At 47.1% G+C, this 21,078-nt stretch overlaps 1 protein-coding gene across 4 annotated transcripts in view; it reads left to right on the top strand.

Annotated features, from left to right (window-relative positions):
• The window catches only part of TNS2 (tensin 2), a 135,633-nt gene that overhangs the window by 40,126 nt on the left and 74,429 nt on the right, over positions 1 to 21,078 (top strand). The window contains exon 1 of one of the 4 annotated variants that reach the window (XM_083169626.1): positions 12,856 to 12,991. The exons of the other annotated variants lie outside the window; for them this stretch is intronic. Coding sequence (XP_083025752.1) covers positions 12,926 to 12,991 — 66 coding nt within the window. The 5' untranslated portion in view covers positions 12,856 to 12,925. Of the gene's footprint in view, positions 1 to 12,855; positions 12,992 to 21,078 lie in introns of those variants that run through there. 4 annotated transcript variants of the gene reach the window in all.

Below are 21,078 nucleotides of genomic sequence, written 5' to 3'. Positions count from 1 at the left end.
AGTGTTTTCACAATGAAACCCCATTAACTCCCCACCCTGCCTTTTTGATGGCATATAACACTTCTGAATGTTTTCATTATTATTATTATTAAATCTACTTGCCTTTAGTACATGATTTATATCCAGACTTTGCCGAGTCATTTTTGAGGGAAAGAGTGTCAACACTCCTTTACCCCCCCCCCCCCTCCCCCTTCAACCCCACACACGTTGTGTGCACTTATATTTAGGCTCCCTTCAGAACTATTGTATTTCAGCTATAAGGCAAAATGAGTAGGCTATTTTCAAGTGATTGCGAGTGGGCACCTGTTTGTCTATTTTAAAGTAACCCAGCCCTGCATTTCCTGCAAATACAAAAAAATGTGGCACACGACTTGAAGGGATTTTTGATTTCCAAACACTCATGGTTGGCATTACCGCCTCACAGTACTGAGGTCATGGGTTCAAATCCCATCTTGGCCCTAGCGCGTGGAGTTTATATATACTTCCCATACTTGCGTGGGTTTCCTCAGGATGCTCCGGTTTCCTCCCACAAAAATATACTGGTAGTTAAATATAGAAATGAACTCTAGTGTATGTCTGTACGTGTAGTAGGTAATTATGGATATTGGATGGAATGTACTCAGTAATGTGTGTTACATCCTGCCGCACATCACATTTATGTTAATCACATATGTACTAAAAAGGACCATTTTTTGGAAAAGAGCTGCCCTTTGTGAAGCCGCTGTCGCCGGTTGAGAGGGTCCCGCAGGACCCTCCCACCTCCTATGCCAGGGAACCTCTTGCTACTGGGACTCCTGGGCTCCTCCCCCATGCACCCGGAAGGGGAAGTACTGCTGCTGTGGAGGAGGTGAAGGTCACTGGGACTGGGCAGCACAGCAGGAGGCTTGTTACTCTCTGTGACGAAAAACCAGCTCTCAACAATTGAGATGTTCGAAAATGCGGTAAAACTCCATTTTTCTTTTGATCCATCCTGATCCTAATGTAAAGGGCTGCAGAATATATGATCTCTGTATAAATAACTGGTAATAAATAAATACATCTTGTTAATGTCATTTTGAAGAGGATGTTTAGGTCATTGTGTGTAGCTTACTTGTTACTGAGAGCTAGGAAGGAAAGAAGGAAAGAGGACTCTTTTTTGGGGGGCACTCTTGAAATATGTAATTTGTAAATATTAAAACTTAACTTTTATTAATATTTTTTTAAGAAAACGAGGACTAACATGGCCTGTATAAACAAAAATAAGCTGTTAACAAATAAGCTGTGCTATTTGAAGTATGGTCCCACAATGGGATTAGGAGTGTGTAAAGTTATCACCTCCTATATTAAGGTGAGGATGTGTGCCCAGCAATTATTTAGCTGGGAATTGTTAGAGGTAAAACATGGTAGTTATTTCAGTAAGGTAGGTGAGGGTTATATTCCCTATTAATGTAAAGACCGCATATTAATTGACAAAGTGTCCTAATTCTGCGCAGGATAGAGAGATAGTTGACAATGTTTCTAGGTTCTGTGCTAGCGTGCCCCCCAAAAAAGAGTCCTCTTTCCTTCTCCACATAACTCTAGTTACATTCAGACTCAAGGGAGCACCACCAACTAAATTGTTGCACAAGAACCCCCCTTTCTTTTTAGGGGTGTGGAATTCCTTAAAGAGATTTGGTTTTAGGCTACTCAGGCCGAACCCCACTACGGGAAGGGAAGTCTCACTTGACCCCCCCCCCCCCCCCCCTATTCCGAGTGGGATCAACCCTGTGTTGAATCCAAAAAAATACTTTTTTTCTTGTTACTGAGAGCAGCAAATCAACCTTGTTTTATTATTTATAGCTCAGACAACTAAGCATTACTCCTATCAATGGAAAACATCATCATCATCCACTTATTGAACAATTAATTAACAGTTTCCTGCTATTGCCTGTCTGCGGGTCATCCTATTAACAACTTCCTATCAGAAACTGATTGTCATTGAATAACATCCCGTTTGGGAAACTGCGGAGTATCTCTCCAGTTATCTCTTCCTGCTAGCCGCTTGCATCTAACCTCTCCCTTGTTACCAGCACACATCGCACCTTGGTGGATTACACTGCGCCAAAACATAATTAATAAAAAAAAAAAAAGATGTTTTTTTTTTTTTACTGCAGACCACAAGCTGGTCTTGGTGGCATCTGTTATATCCGAGAATTATAACTTTTATTGTGTTTTCCCTGTAAGTGGTGATTTCATAATTAGCAGGGCCCACATCTGTTACGTGGTGACCATAGACTGATGTCTGTAACCATGGGGGCAGTGATTAGATGGGCAGCACAGAAAGCTGCATGGTGAGGTCATATAGAAAACACCCAGCATTTAGTCTGCTAGGAAAATATATCACTGTTGTTGTTCAGCTGATGTATTACATGTGAATGGAATCATGGTCCCATAGCGGTAATGTGCTTAATGCTGTAAAATTTCTTAATATACACACGGAAACCATTAGTTCTAATTCTGCTGTTATATAATAGTGGCCATAGTTTGGATACATATGTAAAAGCAAATGACTTGATTTGCATGACAGCAAGGTGTGAGAAGCATTTACCGCACGTCTCTACTGTAAATAGTTCCCGTTCCATTGAGAATGACTCTCAGAACTTCAAATGGGCTCTTGCCCAAGAGTCGATTCAATTGGTATTGTGGGTTTGTAACTAAGTGTCCAGAACAATTCAGTTCATAGTGCCTCAGGGCTGGTCGCAGTAACAGCATCACTTCCAGCACCTAACCCAGGAGATGCAGTTTATCATGTATCATCTGGTACATCTCAAAATGCTAATTAGTTCAGCCCCTAAAGCTGGGTATACACTTAACAGGGTGCGTACTTAGCAACATCATACGTAACGGGGACACGGCTTGGACACACTTGCCGATGCTGGCCGTGACAATCGATTGTGAGAGGGAGGAGCTCTTGCTAACAATACCCTCCGTTGTCCTCCATGTATTGATGATAGAGGATGTCACTGGCGATGCACGAGAGAGACAAAGGGTCAGATGCACTAAGCTTGAAAAGTGGTAAAATAAAGAGTGATAAACCACCTGCCAATCAGCTCCTAGCTGCCATGTTACAGACTGTGGTTGAAAAATGACAGGTAGGAGCTGATTGGTGGTTTATCACTCTCCAGTTTATCACCTTTAAAAGCTTAGTGCATCTCGCCCAAAGATAAATGAGGTACTGTATGATTGTATTTTGGGTAGGAAGTCATTTCACCAATAAACATGAACACCAATGCATCTAACTTTGGCCCTTATTCTGATTGACGCGGACTTTACCGCATACTTTCGGATCGCGTGTTTACGGCGTCTGCGCATGCGTGGAGAACGCAACGCGCATGTGCCACGCCTTGACTCGGTACCAGTTCGGCCAGATCCCGTCCAGAACTGTTCACCGCTATCATTCGGGAAATAGGGGCGTATTATGGGCGTCATGCGGAATGACACATGGGCGTAGTTTCAAAGTGGGCAAAACGGGGAGGAAACATGGGCGGACACGGGGGAGTACACTTATGTTGGGGGGCGTACATTCGGAAACCACTCCGAATGCACGCGATCAAAAAGGGCAGAAATGTGCGGTGTCCACAAGTGTACTATTGCTTTGCGGACACCACTCGTTCATGCGGTAGGCGAACGGACCGCCTAATGACTACAAGCATTAACACCTGAACCCAATAGAATCTACTCCTTTACTCATTACTCACTAATAGGACGCTTGTCAGTGCTTTAATTGAAACCATTGCACTTCAATTGCTGTAAGGGTTAATGTGTGCAATGCATGTGTTAGGCATGCTTGTAAGGATATATTGGCATCTAATTGATTCCAATTCCAAATAAGCAGTTTTTTATGAGGATAGGTAATTGAATAAGTGGGTCATGTGATGTATTGCAGAAGATACTTCATAGTGGGTTGTTTGGCGTAAATACTCCGCTTACGTGCGGTAGCACCGCTTGGCTCCCGTTCGGATGCGGTATTCCCGAGCATACTCTGTAATACTCTGTAATACCGTGCCGAATCGGAGTGTTTCTCCCGCACACGCATGGTTTGTATGTCGTCCGTAAACACGCCCTGTTCTTAAAGAGTGAGTCCGTCCGAATGCGGAGGACACGTGGGCGTTTCTACGGACGATGGCCGCATGCGGCAAAACACCGTTGCGTGCTGACCGCTCCGTAAGAATGCGGGAATTTCCGCACAGATCAGAATAAGGGCCTTTATCTTCAGTGAAGGTGTTGATCCTATTGACAAATTGCCATTGTTTGTGGCAGTTTAGTTTGTCAGTCTGTCTATAAAACAGACTAAAGGCCCATATACGATAGTCGACGTTAAGCTGAAAGCGGCTCACTTTTTGGCATTTGAGCTGCCTTCAGGTCAAAACACCTAGGGCGAAATGTAATAGAGTGCGATTTTTTAGACATGTGCGATTTTTGGTCAAAAACGGCCGAAATCGCACATTTTCCGAAAATCGCACATTTAATAGGTTGAAAATCGCGGTAAAAAATCGCACTTTTTACCGCGAAATCGCACTTTTAGAAGTGCGATTTTTAGTCACATTTCAATTCGCATCCAGATGTTTTCCCATTATAAAGTATACAACTCGCAAATGTAATAGGGTGCGATTTTTGGTCAATGTTACCAAAAATCGCAAAAAAAATAGACCAGGTTCTGACAGGCGAATTTGACAGAACCATGCACAGATCATTGAGATCTGTGCATGGTTCTGTTAATAAAAATGTGTAAAAGTGTTTTTATAAAAAAAAAAAACGGCGTGGGGTCCCCCCTCCTAAGCATAACCAGCCCCGGGCTCATTGAGCCGGACCTGGTTCCAAAAATACGGGGGAACAAAAAGCATAGGGGTCCCCCGTATTTCTGAAACCAGCCCCGGACTCTTGGACCGGTCCTGGTTCCAAAAATACGGGGGACAAAAAATCTGGGGGTCCCCCGTATTTTGAAACCAGCATCGGGCTCCAACAGCCCGCGGTGTCATGCCACAGCCGGGGGACACTTTTTATACAAGGTCCCCCGGCCAAAACATGAGCACCGTGGCTGGTCAGCCTTGGACGGGGTACCTGGAGGAGTGGGGACCCCCCCAATAAAGGGGTCCCCCCCCCCCAGGCTTCACCCGTCCAGGGCTGAAGCCCGGGGCTGTCACCGGCGTCCATGGCCAGTGGACGCCGGCCTGATAGGGTTAAATCCATCATACATATCATTACATTGCTTTTTACCGGCGAACTACAAGTGCCAGCAGACCTCCCCCGCATGCTGGGACTTGGAGAACCACAAGTCCCAGCATGCAGGGCATTAATGGGCCCGCTGGGACTTGTAGTCCACCTGTAAAAAGAATGTTTATAAAAAACACACACACAGAGAAGTACAAGTTTATTACACACACACACCTCAATTTTACACCAGCATACTTACCATTCCTGGATCCAGCGCTGGTCTGGCTGCTTTACAGCCGGCTCCCCCCGCACTGACAGGCAGCGGGGAGAACCGGCTTTCTCCGTTGCCTGTCACCGGCTTTCTCCGTAGCTTCTGTAGCTCTGTCCGAGTGCTACAGAGGCTGAGAGCGCGATTGGCTGAGCTACAGTATGCGTCTCCATGGAGACGCATAGCTCAGCCAATCAGGACTGAGCTATGCGTCTCCATGGAGACGCATACTGTAGCTCAGCCAATCACGCTCTCAGCCTCTGTAGCACTCGGACAGAGCTACAGAAGCTACGGAGAAAGCCGGTGACAGGCAACGGAGAAAGCCGGTTCTCCCCGCTGCCTGTCAGTGCGGGGGGAGCCGGCTGTAAAGCAGCCAGACCAGCGCTGGATCCAGGAATGGTAAGTATGCTGGTGTAAAATTGAGGTGTGTGTGTGTAATAAACTTGTACTTCTCTGTGTGTGTGTGTTTTTTATAAACATTCTTTTTACAGGTGGACTACAAGTCCCAGCGGGCCCATTAATGCCCTGCATGCTGGGACTTGTGGTTCTCCAAGTCCCAGCATGCGGGGGAGGTCTGCTGGCACTTGTAGTTCGCCGGTAAAAAGCAATGTAATGATATGTATGATGGATTTAACCCTATCAGGCCGGCGTCCACTGGCCACGGACGCCGGTGACAGCCCCGGGCTTCAGCCCTGGACGGGTGAAGCCTGGGGGGGGGGGACCCCTTTATTGGGGGGGTCCCCACTCCTCCAGGTACCCCGTCCAAGGCTGACCAGCCACGGTGCTCATGTTTTGGCCGGGGGACCTTGTATAAAAAGTGTCCCCCGGCTGTGGCATGACACCGCGGGCTGTTGGAGCCCGGTGCTGGTTTCAAAATACGGGGGACCCCCAGATTTTTTGTCCCCCGTATTTTTGGAACCAGGACCGGTCCAAGAGTCCGGGGCTGGTTTCAGAAATACGGGGGACCCCTATGCTTTTTGTTCCCCCGTATTTTTGGAACCAGGTCCGGCTCAATGAGCCCGGGGCTGGTTATGCTTAGGAGGGGGGACCCCACGCCGTTTTTTTTTTAACTTTTTTTTTTTTGCACAAAAGCGCATTTATAAAAATGCGCACATTTTCATGACTGAAAATGCGCACATTTTCATGACTAAAAATCGCGGCAAATCGCGGAAAATCGCATTTTTTTGCCGCTAATTCGCATCTCATTACATATGCGAATTCGCGGCAAAAAATGCGATTTTTAAAGGTGCGATTTGGTGCGATTTTTTTTTAGTCTAAAAAATCGCACCCTATTACATTTCGCCCCTAGTGTGTATGGCCAGGCGCTCTTGCATAATCGCCGGCACTTGTCTTGTTTGACACAGCTTTCCATAGTCTCCTGCTATAGAAAATCCTTTACCCCGTGAAAGTCGCTCAGTGTTTATGCACTGAGCGATTGTCCAGCACATCGCTGGGCAAAAAGGCCCCAGTGTGTATGGACCATTAGCTTATTCATAATAACATCCTGAATCTTGCATTTATGGAAATAATACCTTCTTTGTTTTTTGTTTGTTTATTCTAGTTTGTCACATGCTTCTAAATGTTATTCTGTTTTTAATAAATGTTATTTTTTATAGGCCTAATGCAGAATGGATCGCTAGTTAGAGAACAAAAAAAAGTTGCCACTCGAAAACAAATAATTTAGCGATGCACTTCCAAATCCATTTGCAAAAAGCGAACCATCAAACTTTTTTTTTCCATTTGCGCCAGTCTAGGGCTTCCACTAATCTGCTAATGAACCTGGCTGGAAGTGGTCATCACTAATGTCAGAGACCCACTTAAAAAACTCTGCGTTTTCACGAACACACCCAAAAAACGACATCTTGCCTCCATTAAACAACTTCCTGTCGATCCAACTGCGACTGTTATGTGTACGTATATGTTTGTACAATGCGAACGCTGCACAGTCGTTTGATTATCGAATGGATTGTGAATTCTCTGATTAGCTGAATTAGGCCCAATGCTTCATGCTTCATGCTTGGTTGCTTTTGGTTCCAAATACTGACGCGTTGTGTAGTAAATGATGTCATTGTGGCAGTGTGTGCAGGTCTACAATGACTATTTACAACACCATCCATTTATCACTTTTCAAAGCTTTTACTATACTATTTTGGCAAATATGCGATGTGAAGGTCTTACCAAGGTGGGGACGGTAGTTTGTCAGTCTATCTACAAAACCGACTGAGTCTTTCCTGCACTCCCCAACTGGACCTCCCCTCCAGACCAATTTCAAAAGTCAGGGGGTGTGCACTAAAGTCAAAGCCATTTCTGGAGATCACTGTGTAATATTTCATTTAAGTCACTTTATCATCTAAACTCTTTTATTACCTCACAGCATAATTCATTTCTGTAGAATGCATTATGAATCCGTGAATGATCCCTTGAGAAAGTAATTTCTGTTGTCTTTGCTGGTGCTTCAGCCAAGCTTTTAATGTTGAAAAAAATATTGATTTTTTTTCTTCCATCTTTTTGGTCTTGGACTTTCTTCAAGGAATCATTGACTTATTGCATGCCTCAGCTGCAGTCATGGGTATCCATGTACTAATCCGTTCCTGGACCGCCATGGTCTGGGGATAGACAAGGCTGCACTGATCTCCATCCGTGCAGCCCAGACATACAGTAAGTCAGTATCCCGTAAGCAAACACCAACAAGGTGAAAGAAAAATGTCACCTTCTTTATAAATCGGCTCAGGCACACGGAAATATAACATTTAACATTATCCAACGGGTCATTAAGCTTTATTTTATGAGTTACAGAATTCTACTATATTTATTGTGCATTTAATTGTGTTTAAATTATGCTTTATATTGGCTACTTGACAATCATTTAATTCCCCTCCCCCCCGTATAACCTGTCAATTATAATAAACCTAATTCAGCAAAGAGGAACAGTAGTTTAGTATACTCCAACATATGTATAAAACAGGAAAATGTAGTAATAATGTATAAAAATATAGAATACACACATACACCCCTATAGATTATGCACATACACGGGCACTCACATGTAGCAGGCTGCGTGTAAGCCGAACGCCCCCTTCCCCCACATCCCCCTCAGTAACATGCGATGGGATGGGCACAGTAACCAGGGTTGCCTACCCTCCCAGAATGGCCAGGAAGGAAATTGGGCCCCCTGGAAAGGTGGGCAACCCTCGCGGATACCGGCAGCACCCCCGAATCTCCCTGGCTGCAGTGGTAAATTACCGCAAACCACTGCATTTTCGGGGGAGGGGGCAGGGCTAAAGATGCAAATTGTTTTATTTAGCCTCACACCCTCTTCGAAGACCCATGAATTGCGGTATTTGCAGTACTGGGAGGGGGGGGGGTTGATGACATCTACCTCAGGCCCCGCCCCCCGGAGAGAAGACTTTAAAATTAGGGACCCCGACGGTAACACATCCCCTTGCTTGCGGCCGCTAGCAAGATAAATCGTTCAATGGTCGCTCACCCTCAAATGATTTTTCCAGCCTTCGGTCTGAAAAGTAAGTCAGTACTTACTGTCCAGATAGCCCCGCTGTGTTGTGAATTCGGGAAGAGCGCTGACGTCATGTAATGTAAGCCGCCCACCCCAAGCAGGCATCACCATGCTTGCGTTAGCAGGGGAGCGCCCAGCGTTTTTATGGGGACGCCTATAAAACGCTGGCCATTCCCCTGCTGCCGCCCCAGTTCCGCACCTCCTAGAGCCGACGGCTCTGCGAGTGTGAATCGGAGTTGTTCACTCCCAGGGTTTGCACAAACCCCAAAAATTGGGCAAGGGGCTGAATCCGAACCCAAATGAACAGCTCTGAATTGGCCTAAGTCTGGACACAAGTGATGAAGAATAAACATACTCTCCTGCTGCCACTTACATTTAAGAGTATATATAGAAACTAAACACCTGGCCCGAAAATAATATAAACTATGGGTACTTGTTTCCTAGCACGGCGCCCACGATATTCAGTCTTATGGCATTGTATTCAATCTAAAATTGTATACCATTGTATATGGCATACAATGCAATGCAATGCGATTTTTAAATTGTATAAGCACCCTAATGGGTTTTTTCAATGTCAAATGGTCCCCCTATACGATTTTTAATTGTATAAGCACCTTAATAGGTGCTTACAATGTTAAATGCACCCACACGCCACACTATATAAAATCAACTCCACGCCGACGTGGATAGTGGGGGTATGAAAAGGTCAGACACGTACCGCCGCCTCTCGCTGCGCTCGCCACATTTCGGGTTGGCGTTGATAGTACGGGTGGTGTGGGGGTGCTTTTAACATTGTAAGCACCTATTATGGTGCTTATACAATTATTTATCTTATAGGGGGCACATTTAACATTGAAACCACCCATTAGGGTGCTTATAAAATTTAAAATTGTATATGCCATACAATGGCATACAATTTTATGGTATACAATTTAAAATTGTATAACATCGGCTCACATTGCATCTCATACCATCATATGCCTTATTGTATGCAATGCGATGGGCGCCGTGCTAGGAAACAAGTACTAAATTATGTATACTAGTTTCTAGGCCTGGCACTCTCTGGTCTCAGACCCTGGTGCCTCTCTAGGGTGTTGATCAATATGTAGCAAAAGAAGACGGCACTCAGGTTGATTCACTTTTTGACCTTTACAAAGGGGCGTGCCAGCCCCGAAATGTTGATCCATCCACTGTCTTCATTACAGTTTCTTGGGAAACCTCTGAGTATCGTCTTCTTTTGCTATATATATATCTGCTGGGAGTCTCCTCAGTAGAGCAGGGCTGAGGAGACTCCCAAATGCGCCCCTCATTTATGGACCGTCCCAAAAAAATTGAATGGTCCAGTGAAAATCGGAACAGTTGGGTGGTATGATTTAACCACCTGTATAACAAAGTAAGGATAGGCCTAAAGGTGCCCACACACTAGAACAATTTTTTGGCTGATTTCCGATAAATTGGTGGATATATCGTCTGATGTTTACTGATAATCGGTCGAAAATCGGCTGATTTCGGTCCGATGCGCGCTCCCGTGGATCTTTTGCTAAATCTTTTGCTAAATCTCCCGTGGATCTTTTGCAGCAATGTACAAAGGGCATACAATGGAAAAGTACAGGCAGACGGAACTTAGACCACCATATTGGGATGTGGTTGGAGACCTTCCAAACTACATGATGATTCAGAATAATGTAAGTCTATAAGCCCATACACACTGGGCGACTTTGAGCTGGAAGCCGCTCAAAACTGCCTGTTTGATCGGCTTTCAGCTCAAAGCCGCCCAGTTTGTATGGCCCCAGCGATGAGCGGTGAGCACTGCTGCGCGCTCCTGCATCATCGCTGGGAAAGCCGCTCATCTGCTGGTATTTCCAGCAGATGAGCAGCGTTGATGACGGCTTTGCATAGCGCTCCGCTATGCAACGCTGTCCTCCCCCCTCTGTCGGCGCCGGGCAGGGGGAAAGCCGCTCAGTGTGTATGCATACACGCTGGGCATAGTCGACCAGTGTGTATGGACCTTAAGATAAAGAAGCACCTCCTTCCTACGCAATGGCTGCTTTCTTTGTGGTATAGAACTTATCGCATGGTACCTATTTAATTACGTATAATCACATCTGTTATTTCAGATGTATTATTTTGCTCACTTGTGCACAGGCTTTTATATATAGTGATGTCAAGTCATTGTGCTTCACGTAACCTGAATTTTCTTTCTGCTGCATATATTTTTTAGATTATTCTTTTGATTTAGAAAAGTTAGCTCTGTCTTCTGTCTCGCACATGGTGGTGTTTGCCAAATGCAATTAAATGATACTGTGGTTCTAAAATCAGACCGCAAGTAAAAAGTTGTCTCCGTTTTATATGCTTTTTTGTGAAACGAAGACTATGAAATGAGGACATGTGTGAAATGTGTTAAGGCAGTGTTTCCCAAACTGGGTGCTACAGTATACTTGCAGGGGTGCCATGGGATTGGTGGTCCAGTATCAAATATAAATGATTGTACTGAGTTTTTTTATAAGAAACATTTGAACTATGGGTGCCATGGAAAAAGGCTGATATTCTACTCTAGGGGCTGTGATTCAAAAAATTGGTCTGTGGCAGACCTGTCCAAACTGTGGCCTTCCAGCAGTTCTGAAACTACACATCCCAGCATGCCTTGCCATAGTTTTATAATTCCCTCATAGTAAAACTGTGGCAATGCATGATGGGACTTGTAGTTTCACAACAGCTGGAGGGCCATAGTTTGGACATGCCTAGTCTATGGTATTTATTTTACTGGATGGCAATGACCTCTGGTACCGGACTGAGGGCCAGATATACTAAGCTTTAAAAGTGATAAAATGGAGAGTAATAAACCACCAGCCAATCCGCTCTAAACTTCCATGTTACAGACTGTGCTTATTAAATGACATGTAAGATATAATTGGAGAGTGAAAAACCACCAACCATTGTATCCCTTTTCAAGCTTCGTACATCTCACCCTGAGCAGAACATGTTCACTAAGAGGATGACCTATTTCTGCATCCCCATCTGACACGGTCAAAAAGCAGACCTGGATAACCATGTCGGCATAATGAATATACGGCATTTTGAATGTCAGGAAATTATACTGAACCTGACCTAATCGCTGCTCTAAGAAATTGCAGAGCCCTGCGATCAGGTAGCCGCCTCCCTGCCACAGTGGAGACCCGCCCTGTCCCTGTCCCAGGCTGCGAATGGATTGCGGAAATCACACCGATCGGCAAATAGCTGCGGAGACTCACATCGAATGATTTTGCCAGTCTGTGCGTAACCCAGAACTTACTTTGTGTTATAGAAACCAGCTGATGTCACCCCCAGCCCTGCTCTAAATACACCTGGACACGCCTGTGGTTTCCCTGATACTCCCAAAAAACATGCGGTTACCACCCACAAACTCCAGCTTCCTGTCAATCACCTTGCGAACGACTTGCAATCAGAAAAGCTGCTGGATTTTGATCACTGAATAGCATGCACACTACAATCCTTTTGCAGGCACAGGAGATCGATAATAAGCCGCCTTGCAAAATCACAGGGCTGCGGTCAGGTCTGAATGACCCCCATATTTAGGGGCCAAACGACTATAAATATCAATGTATTTAGCAAATGTTGCTGTTATGATTACTACTTAACAATGTTTTGTGAGATTCAAAACCATGTCGTCATATCCCTGTAGACCGGTCCTCTACATAGTTCTATTAACCCTACTAGGTTTACTGCATTGAGCTAGAAGTGCAGAGGTTAAGTTCCATGCTTAACATTAGGTGGGGAGGAAATGTGAGCTTTGTCTTTCAGGAAAGGCTAGTTCTCCCCATCATGTCCTCCCCCCCCCCCCCCCAACATCACATCCTCTGTCCGCCCTGATCAGCCACCACTCCCTGCACAGCCCCCCGCACTGGCTTCACACACATCTCCTTCAGCGTGCAGCCTGGGGAGCTGCAGCTGAGGGGTGCCTAACATTAACCATGAAGCCTAGGAGGACTTTTCAGGAGGTGCTGAGAGGCCTGAGCAGGAGTTTCAACTGTGCCACGGTATGGTGGGTTCATTCTGTGTCTGCAGTATAGGAGCACAGGGTGTCCTATAAAACTGCATGGATGTGTGAGCTTAGGCGTCATTGTGCCTGCATATGATTATAATGCATTGCCAAAGTGTAACTGGAAAAGAGTGCATTATGTCTATGACTTGTGTAGTCAGGGAAGGCGCCGGTGTCTCTGATGGGTGCAGGAGATCTGGTGGATCTATCCATGAGGGTGACTGGTTGCCAATGGAATGATGTGCATGCTAAAGGAGGGAAATGTGTGTGACGGAGGAATGCCTTCATGTGCACGCAACGGGTGCTTCTTCCAATGGAAGTTCACTGTGTGCTTATGACAGCAGTGTTTGTTGTTGGAGGCGAGAGGGATGAGAACATAGAACAGCAGGACGTGGCTGTATAATGTGCCATAGAGTACATGGACAGGAGAACCCAGTGTGCAACATCATGTGTCACCAAGTATGATTAATGCACTTATATAAGACACATAGTGTATGCATATGTTTTGTGTGGGGGCATCTTTTCCATGGGTAATAGCATTACATAACCTTGGTGTCGACATTATTTGCATAGTATTAGTTTTATTATCCATGCATATATGAACAACATAAAATAATAAACCAAATTAAGCATTTTTTTTTTTTATATCCCCCCAAAATGCACGTGAGTATATTGGCCTGGGGTAGTCAGTGACTGGTGTAAGGATTTGAATCCCTACCTTGGTGTTTTCTGGGGTTGGAAAAAATATATATAATCACAACTAGGTCTTAAAATTTGTTGTTTAACAGCCTTTCACTCTAAAACCCCATACACACTAGGCGATGTCGTGACCAATATCACTCAGACAGGGCTACTGTGTATACCTCATCCTGCATGTTCCTCATTAATGATGGCCATGCTGATGCCCCCCCACCACCACCACCAATATCGGTGTCGGCGGGGAGTCTACTTCTTATTTATTTATAAAATAAAAATAGAATCTGATGGGTTGCCCATGGCAACATCCCATGTTCAGTAGAACCCCCATCTTAGTCAATAAACCCCTGAGTGTCTGTGGTGAATTGATAAAATGATTCTTTCAGTCCATAATGTATCACTCTCTTTTGTGTGGGTATGCGGTCCCTGGGTCGGCAATGTCTAGGTTGACAGTCACCAGGTCCCGAGGTCGACCACTAATGGTCAACAGTGAGCAGGATAACACCTGGAAATGGTCTACATACCATAGTTCAGCATTGACAGAAGGTCGCAATGGACATAGTCGACACCCACAAGGTCACGTTTTTCACTTTTTTTGGTGTAAACCGACTTGGTTCATACTTTACTGTCCAAGTGTGCATAGAGTGAGAATACAATAGTGTCGGGCGCAGTAAGCCATGCGAGGGGACGCGTTACACATATACGTGTCCATGTCGACATTGGCCTTGTATATTGTAAGCATTGTTGTCCATTAGCTGCTGCTATTATAACTATCAGCATATAGTTAGTGTATGATATAAAAGAATTACCAAGCGACTCCTCAGAACCTGCTCAGACAATCACAGGTGACCAGCATTTAAGTATTAATTGTGTGATTGGCTGAGCTTTACCTATGTATTTCTATGGACAGTTGATTTTCAGGGGGATACAGTCACTAGGCCGCCATGACTGAAGGTCGACATTCAAAAGGTCGACATGGGCTTTTTCACTTTTCTTTTTTGTGCCGACAGGAGGTATTTCATGCGCTACCATCAACTAGGGCATGGTGGGAGAATAAAATAGTGTGCCGAGCATAGCGAGCTATGCTAGGGGACACATTGCACTGTTTTAGTGCCCATGTCGACTGTGTCGACATTCGGGACAAAAAAAAGCGAAAAACCCCATGCTTGTGTCGACCTAATGAACCTGTCAACCTAACACACATCGACCTTCATACATGTTGACCTAATGCTTGTAGTCTGTCTGTCCAATGATCCATACCCCATTGAGTCGACATGCATTGGGTCAACCACTGAAGTACGACAGGCCTTAGGTTGACACCAGAAAAAGGTCGACATGTCTAGTTTGGAAGGTCGCCACAAGCATTAGGTTGACACTGGGAAGATCGACAGTCAAAAGGTTGACAATTTTTCCTGTTTTGTGTCCCGAATGTCGACATGGACACCACCATCTAAGTGTACCGCATCCCTTCGCATGTCTCGCTATGCTCTCCCTGCTTTGGGCACTATTTTGTTCTCCCACCCGCTGTGGAGGATGGTAGGACATGGATTACCGCATGACACGTGAAAAACTCATGTCAACCTTCCCATTGTCGACCTATTGCTTTGTGCGGAACTTCTGACCCTGTCAACCTTAGCCATGTCGACCTATTTCAGGTGTCGACTTAAGGCCTGTTGACCTTCAGTGGTCGACCCAATGCATGTTGACCTAAATATGGTCGACCTAGTGAGTGTACCCCAAATGCATTGCTTATTCAGAAATAGGGAAGAAAATTGAGATTATGCCAAGCCAGGTATCCTCGATATAAAAATAAATAGATTTTTAATAAATTGCAGAGACCACGAGATGAATAAGTTATTTATGTATGATGGCTTTTGTCATTCTGCAGTTTGGAACTAACCCAACCTTGGGTTAATGTTCCCACCTTGAGGGTACAAAGGAAACACACAAATTGCACAATACAGTCTATGTGCAGTATTCAATGCCGATGCGAGCGGCCGGCGAGGGGGTTAAACTGCGAGGATCACAGAAAACCAGTGATCCTCGCAGTTTAACCCCCGCGCCGGCCGCTCGCACTATGCAACGTTCCGGGGGAATCCTCGCAGTCACAGAACTGCGAGGATTCCCCTAAACTGCGAGAGCCGCGGCTAGTGCAGCAAACTCGCTGTAATTAGCCTCGGCTCTCGCAGCTTTTGGAGGCACATTCGCAAATTCCCCCTCGCTCAAAAAACGGAGCGAGGGGGAATTTGCGAATGAGGGGGGTCAGTTGAATACTGACAGGGTGAGCGGTGACTGCGAGCAAAAAGTCCTGCTCGCAGTCACCGCTCGCCCACGGCATTGAATATATGCCTATGTGTTACAGACAGTACTATTTTTCTGGAAACATAGGTCCAGGATCTCTGGGTCTGGAGGTGGATCGATTTTAAATAAAAATAGATAGAGAAAGAAATGTATACATTGTATTTAGAAACAAAGTCTCTCACAGGTGACTTAATAAAACTTTGTCCCAGAGCAGGTTCCGGAACCCTGTTCCTGATGATGTCATATGTAATTAGAGGTTCAGAAACTGAGTTCCTGCTGAAAAATAGCACTGATTACAGCAGATGTATGACCGTAACTCTATCCCCCACCAATAGTACTTTCATTTTCATTTAGAGCATGGGTCTTCAACCTATGGCCCTCCAGATGTTGTGAAACTACATGTTCCAACATGCATTGCCACATTTTTTCCTATAAGAGCATGCCAAAAAACCTCAGGGCATGCTGGGACATGTAGTTCCACAACATCTGGAGGGCCACATGTTGAAGACCTGTGATTTAGAGTAAATGACTCCCCCTGTGGTCTGAGCATGCAGTCAAATCTGACATATCATCAACGACCAGCATGTTCAGCCGGGTGACGTCACTGAATGATATCCTAAACTATATCGCTCGGTGTGTATGCCCTATATCGTTCGTACTGTAACGATATCATTAACAAGAACGTTCGCTAACGATATCGTATAGTGTGTACCCAGCTTCAGTATTCATTTCATCTATTGTAATATACATCTCTTTGATTTCATTATTTTCAGTAGAATAGGAACTTGAATATAATTTTAATACTAGGTGATTCATCGCGCCCTACGGGCGCTCTTCACACCGGCGTAAGGGGCTACGCCCCTTAATTTGTGAACATTTGTATTGTGAGAAATATGGTTAGAATTGTATGAAAGATGCCTGTATTGCAGCTTTTGGCAGTGGGTGAGGGTCCAGCGTGGCAGCACAGGAGTACCGGACGGTGGCCCTGAGTCAGTGTCTCCTCCTACTGGGTGGGAGTTAGGGTGCATGAGAGCAGGAGGCTGGGATATGAGGCATGATAGGGGTATGTGGGCAACACAGCCTCAGCGATTACCCAGTGGTGGAAGTTACGGTTCAGGAGAGCAGGAAGCTGGGTAGTGATAGGGGTGTGTGGGCATACGGGGGACTAAAGAGGGTGGTGGACACTGTGCAGCTTCTGCCAGTGGGTGAGGGTCCAGCGTGGCAGCACAGAAATACAGGAGTCAGTGTCTCCTCCGACTGGGTGGGAGTTAGGGTGCATGAGAGCAGGAGGCTGGGCGGTAAAGCATGATAGGGGAATGTGGGCAACACAGGGTGAGCGGGTCTCCACTGGCGGAAGTTACGGGGCAGGAGAACAGGAGGCAGGGCAGTGTCCTCCCACATTGATGGCAAAAGTATTCAACATCGGCCATAAACCATCGATTATTTGAAAATCATTGATGGTCGATGGGCATCCCTAGAACTGGAGGAGGGTGGGGGACAGTATGCAGCTCCCGGCAGTGGGTGAGCGTCTCCTCCCACTGGGAGGGAGTGAGCGTGCATGAGAGCAGGAGGCTGTATAATAGTGGTATGTGGGCAAGACATTGATAAAAGTTGTGGCGCTGGTGCAGAGGGCAGTGGGGAAACCTGCAGTGCGGCAGCCAGGGCCGGATTTCCCACCTAGGGGCGGTACCTGCTTGTGGTGGTACAGGATCCCCCATTGTCACGGGGGTACGTGAAATGCGGGAGCGGGGGCCGCGGTGGTCCGCTGGGGGGTGGAATTGCCGGAAGGGGGTCTGGGGGGTCTGCAAATTGTGGGAGGGGGGGTGGTGTGTGGGGATCCGCGGTTAGCGGGAGGGGGCGGGGGTCCGCAAATCGTGGGCGGGGGCGCGGGGGGGCTTGAATCGTGGGAAGGGGGGTCCGCAAATTGCGGGAGGGGGGTTGTCGGGGTTAGTGAATTGCGGGAGGGGGGGTTGTGGAGGTCCGTGAATTGCGGGAGGGGCGCGTGGGGTGCCGTGAGTCAAGGGGGGGGGGGGTGCGGGGGTCCGTGAATCACGGGAGGGGTCATGAATCGCAGGAGGGGGGGGGGGTCGTGGGGGGGCTGCGAATCGCAGGAGGGGGGGTGTGGGGGGTTGCCGTGAATTGCATGAGGGGGGCGTGAATCAAGGGAGGGTGGGCGCAGGGGGGTGGTGCGGGGGTCCGTGAATCGCGGGAGGGGGCATGAATCGCGGGAGGGGGGGTCGTGGGGGGTTCCGAATCGCAGGAAGGGGGGTATGGGGGGTGCCGTGAATTGCGTGAGGGGGGCATGAATCGCGGGAGGGGGGGTCCCCGAATGTGTGAATTACTGGGCGGTTGCAAATCGCGAGAGGTGCCGAGGGGGCCCGCAAATCGCGGGAGGGGGGCGCTACGGGGGGTTTCGTGAATCGTGGGAGGGGGGGTCGTGGGGGGTTGCGAATCGCAGGAAGGGGGGTGTGGGGGGTGCCGTGAATTGCGTGAGGGGGGCATGAATCAAGGGAGGTGGGGTCCCCGAATGTGCGAATTAGGGGGCAGGCGCAAATCGCGAGAAGTGCCGAGGGGGCCCGCAAATCGCGGGAGGGGGGCGCTACGGGGGGTTCCGTGAATCGGGGGAGGGGGGTCGCAAATCACAGTAGGGGGGGGTGCCGTGAATCGCGGGAGGGGGGGTCGCGGGGGGCCCTTTTAATGCCGGGAGGGGGGGTCGCAGGGGTCCCGCGAATCGCGGGAGGGGAGGATGCAGGGGTCCTGCGAATCGCGGGAGGGGGCTCGCGGGAGGGAGGGGTCGCTGGGGTCCCACGATTTGCGGGAGGGTCGCGGGGGTTTCGCGGGAGGGGGTGGTCGCGGAGGTCCAGCGAATCGCGGGAGGGGGTGGTCGGGTCTGGGACGGATATTAGACAGCACTTACATCGACAGCCATTACATCGACACCATTAGTTCGACAGCTCAATAGGTCGACATGGTTTTAGGTCGACATACCATTAGGTCGACATGTCATTATGTCGACAGCTCATTAGGTCAACAGCTCATTAGGTCGACATGTTTTTAGGTCGACACTGCCATTAGGTCGACAGAGTCTATGTCGACAGTCAAAAGGTCGACATGGGTTTTTTCACTGTTTTTTTGGCCGAAATGTCGACACAGTCGACATGGACACAGTTTGAAGTGTACCGCAGCCGCTCGCTATGCTTCGGGCACGGTGCCTCGCTGCGCTCGGCACACTATATTTTATTCTCCCACCACACCCTAGTGGATAGTAGGGCATGAAATACCGCCTGTCGGCACATGTCGGCTCAATAAACAGTGAAAAAACCCATGTCGACCTTTTGACTGTCGACATAGACACTGTCGACCTAATGGCAGTGTCGACCTAAAAACATGTCGACCTAATGAGCTGTCGACCTAATGAGCTGTCGACATAATGACATGTCGACCTAATGGTATGTTGACCTAAAACCATGTTGACCTATTGAGCTGTCGAACTAATGGTGTCGATGTAATGGCTGTCGATGTAAGTGCTGTCTAACAATAGTCCGGATACCGGGGTGGTCGCGGGGGTCCCGCGAATCGCGGGAGGGGGGTCGCTGGGGTCCCGCGAATCGCGGGAGGGGGGGTTCGCGGGGGGCCCGCGAATCACGTGAGGGGGGGTCGCGGGGGTCCCGCGACTCGCGGGAGGGTGGAAAGCGGGGGTCCCGCGAATCGCGGGAGGGGGGGTGCGGGGTCCTGGCAGAGGGTAGGGATGTGCAGGAGTAATGGTGGATGGTGGGCGTGTACTGTAGCCCTGGCTGGGCGGGGGGAGGTGATGTCAAGGGGGTGGAACGTTAGACACATGAAAGTGAAACTGTTCTACACAGGAACGTTCTCCACAGGGGTTGAGTGACAGATCTGGCTAAATATATAAGAGATTACTTACCCTTGTAAAAAAAAAATGGTACTTCTTTTATTCTCCACGGGTTTATGGGCTGCCATATGGAAAAAGTTATCACCAGTAAGGTTGAGAGAGGTCAGTGCAAGAAAATAAAATATGCCTGGCACTTTCATGTGCCTGCGTTTCCCACCGAACTTTCATAAAGTATATTCATAAGGGTTTAAGTAACCAGATCTTGAAAAGCGAAGCACTGGAAACATTTAAGAGGTTTGGAGCTGTTTTTCTTTTTCTTAAATAAAATTTTGTATAAAAATGATCCAAAAGTTTCATCCTTTTAAGAGAATTTGATGAAAGACAAATAAAAAGAAAGTCCATGTCCTCTGTTTACTTTGGTTCTTTTACAGGATATTTTAGGTTCAGATTTTCCACGTGTTACATGGAGAAGTGACAGAAACATCAGTACATCTCACATTCTACCGTGATAATTCATGATATAATGGTGCAGTCCCCGCTATAGATTGGCCACTATCTTGGATTTAAAGGGTCTGTGTGCGCCTATGTACGTGTGTATTACTCTGTGTGTGCGTGTGTGTGTCGTATTGGGCCTTATTCTAATTCACTCTTAGAGGCAAATTCCTTCTCAAATGGACAAAACCATGTGCACTGCAGGGGGGGGGGGGGGCAGATGTAACATGTGCAGATATAATTAGATTTGGGTGGGGTTTTTCTTCAAAGTGAGATCTGTATTGCAGTGTACAAATAAAGCAGCCAGTATCTACTCTACACAGAAACAAAATAACTCCCCCAAATCTAATTCTACCTACACCTGTTACATCTGCCCCACCTGCAGTGCACATGGTTTTGTCCATCTGAGAAGGAATTTGCCTCTAAGAGTGAACTAGAATAAGGCCCATAGTGTGTATGTGCATAACATGAAAATCACATAACATTGATTATATTATAATGGCCCCTGTCAAGGTTTGGGATGTATATGGAAAGTGAACCGCCGGGACTTAACCCCTTCCCGACATTTGACGTACATTTACGTCATGGTCGGGAAGCACTTCCCGACACATGGCGTAAATGTACGTCATGGATTTAAACTGTCACCGCGTCTATAGACGCGGTGACAGTTTCAACATGTCTGCTGTCCCTGACAGCAGACATGTCCGTGCATGCCCCGGGGGGGCTGCGATGCCGCCCCCCCGTCG

This window comes from Crinia signifera, chromosome 2, assembly GCF_055691185.1.
Source record: "Crinia signifera chromosome 2, ASM5569118v1, whole genome shotgun sequence".
Taxonomy (NCBI): Eukaryota; Metazoa; Chordata; class Amphibia; order Anura; family Myobatrachidae; genus Crinia; species Crinia signifera.
Note: the sequence above shows the minus strand (reverse complement) of the source record. Positions and strands in the feature narration are given on the sequence as shown.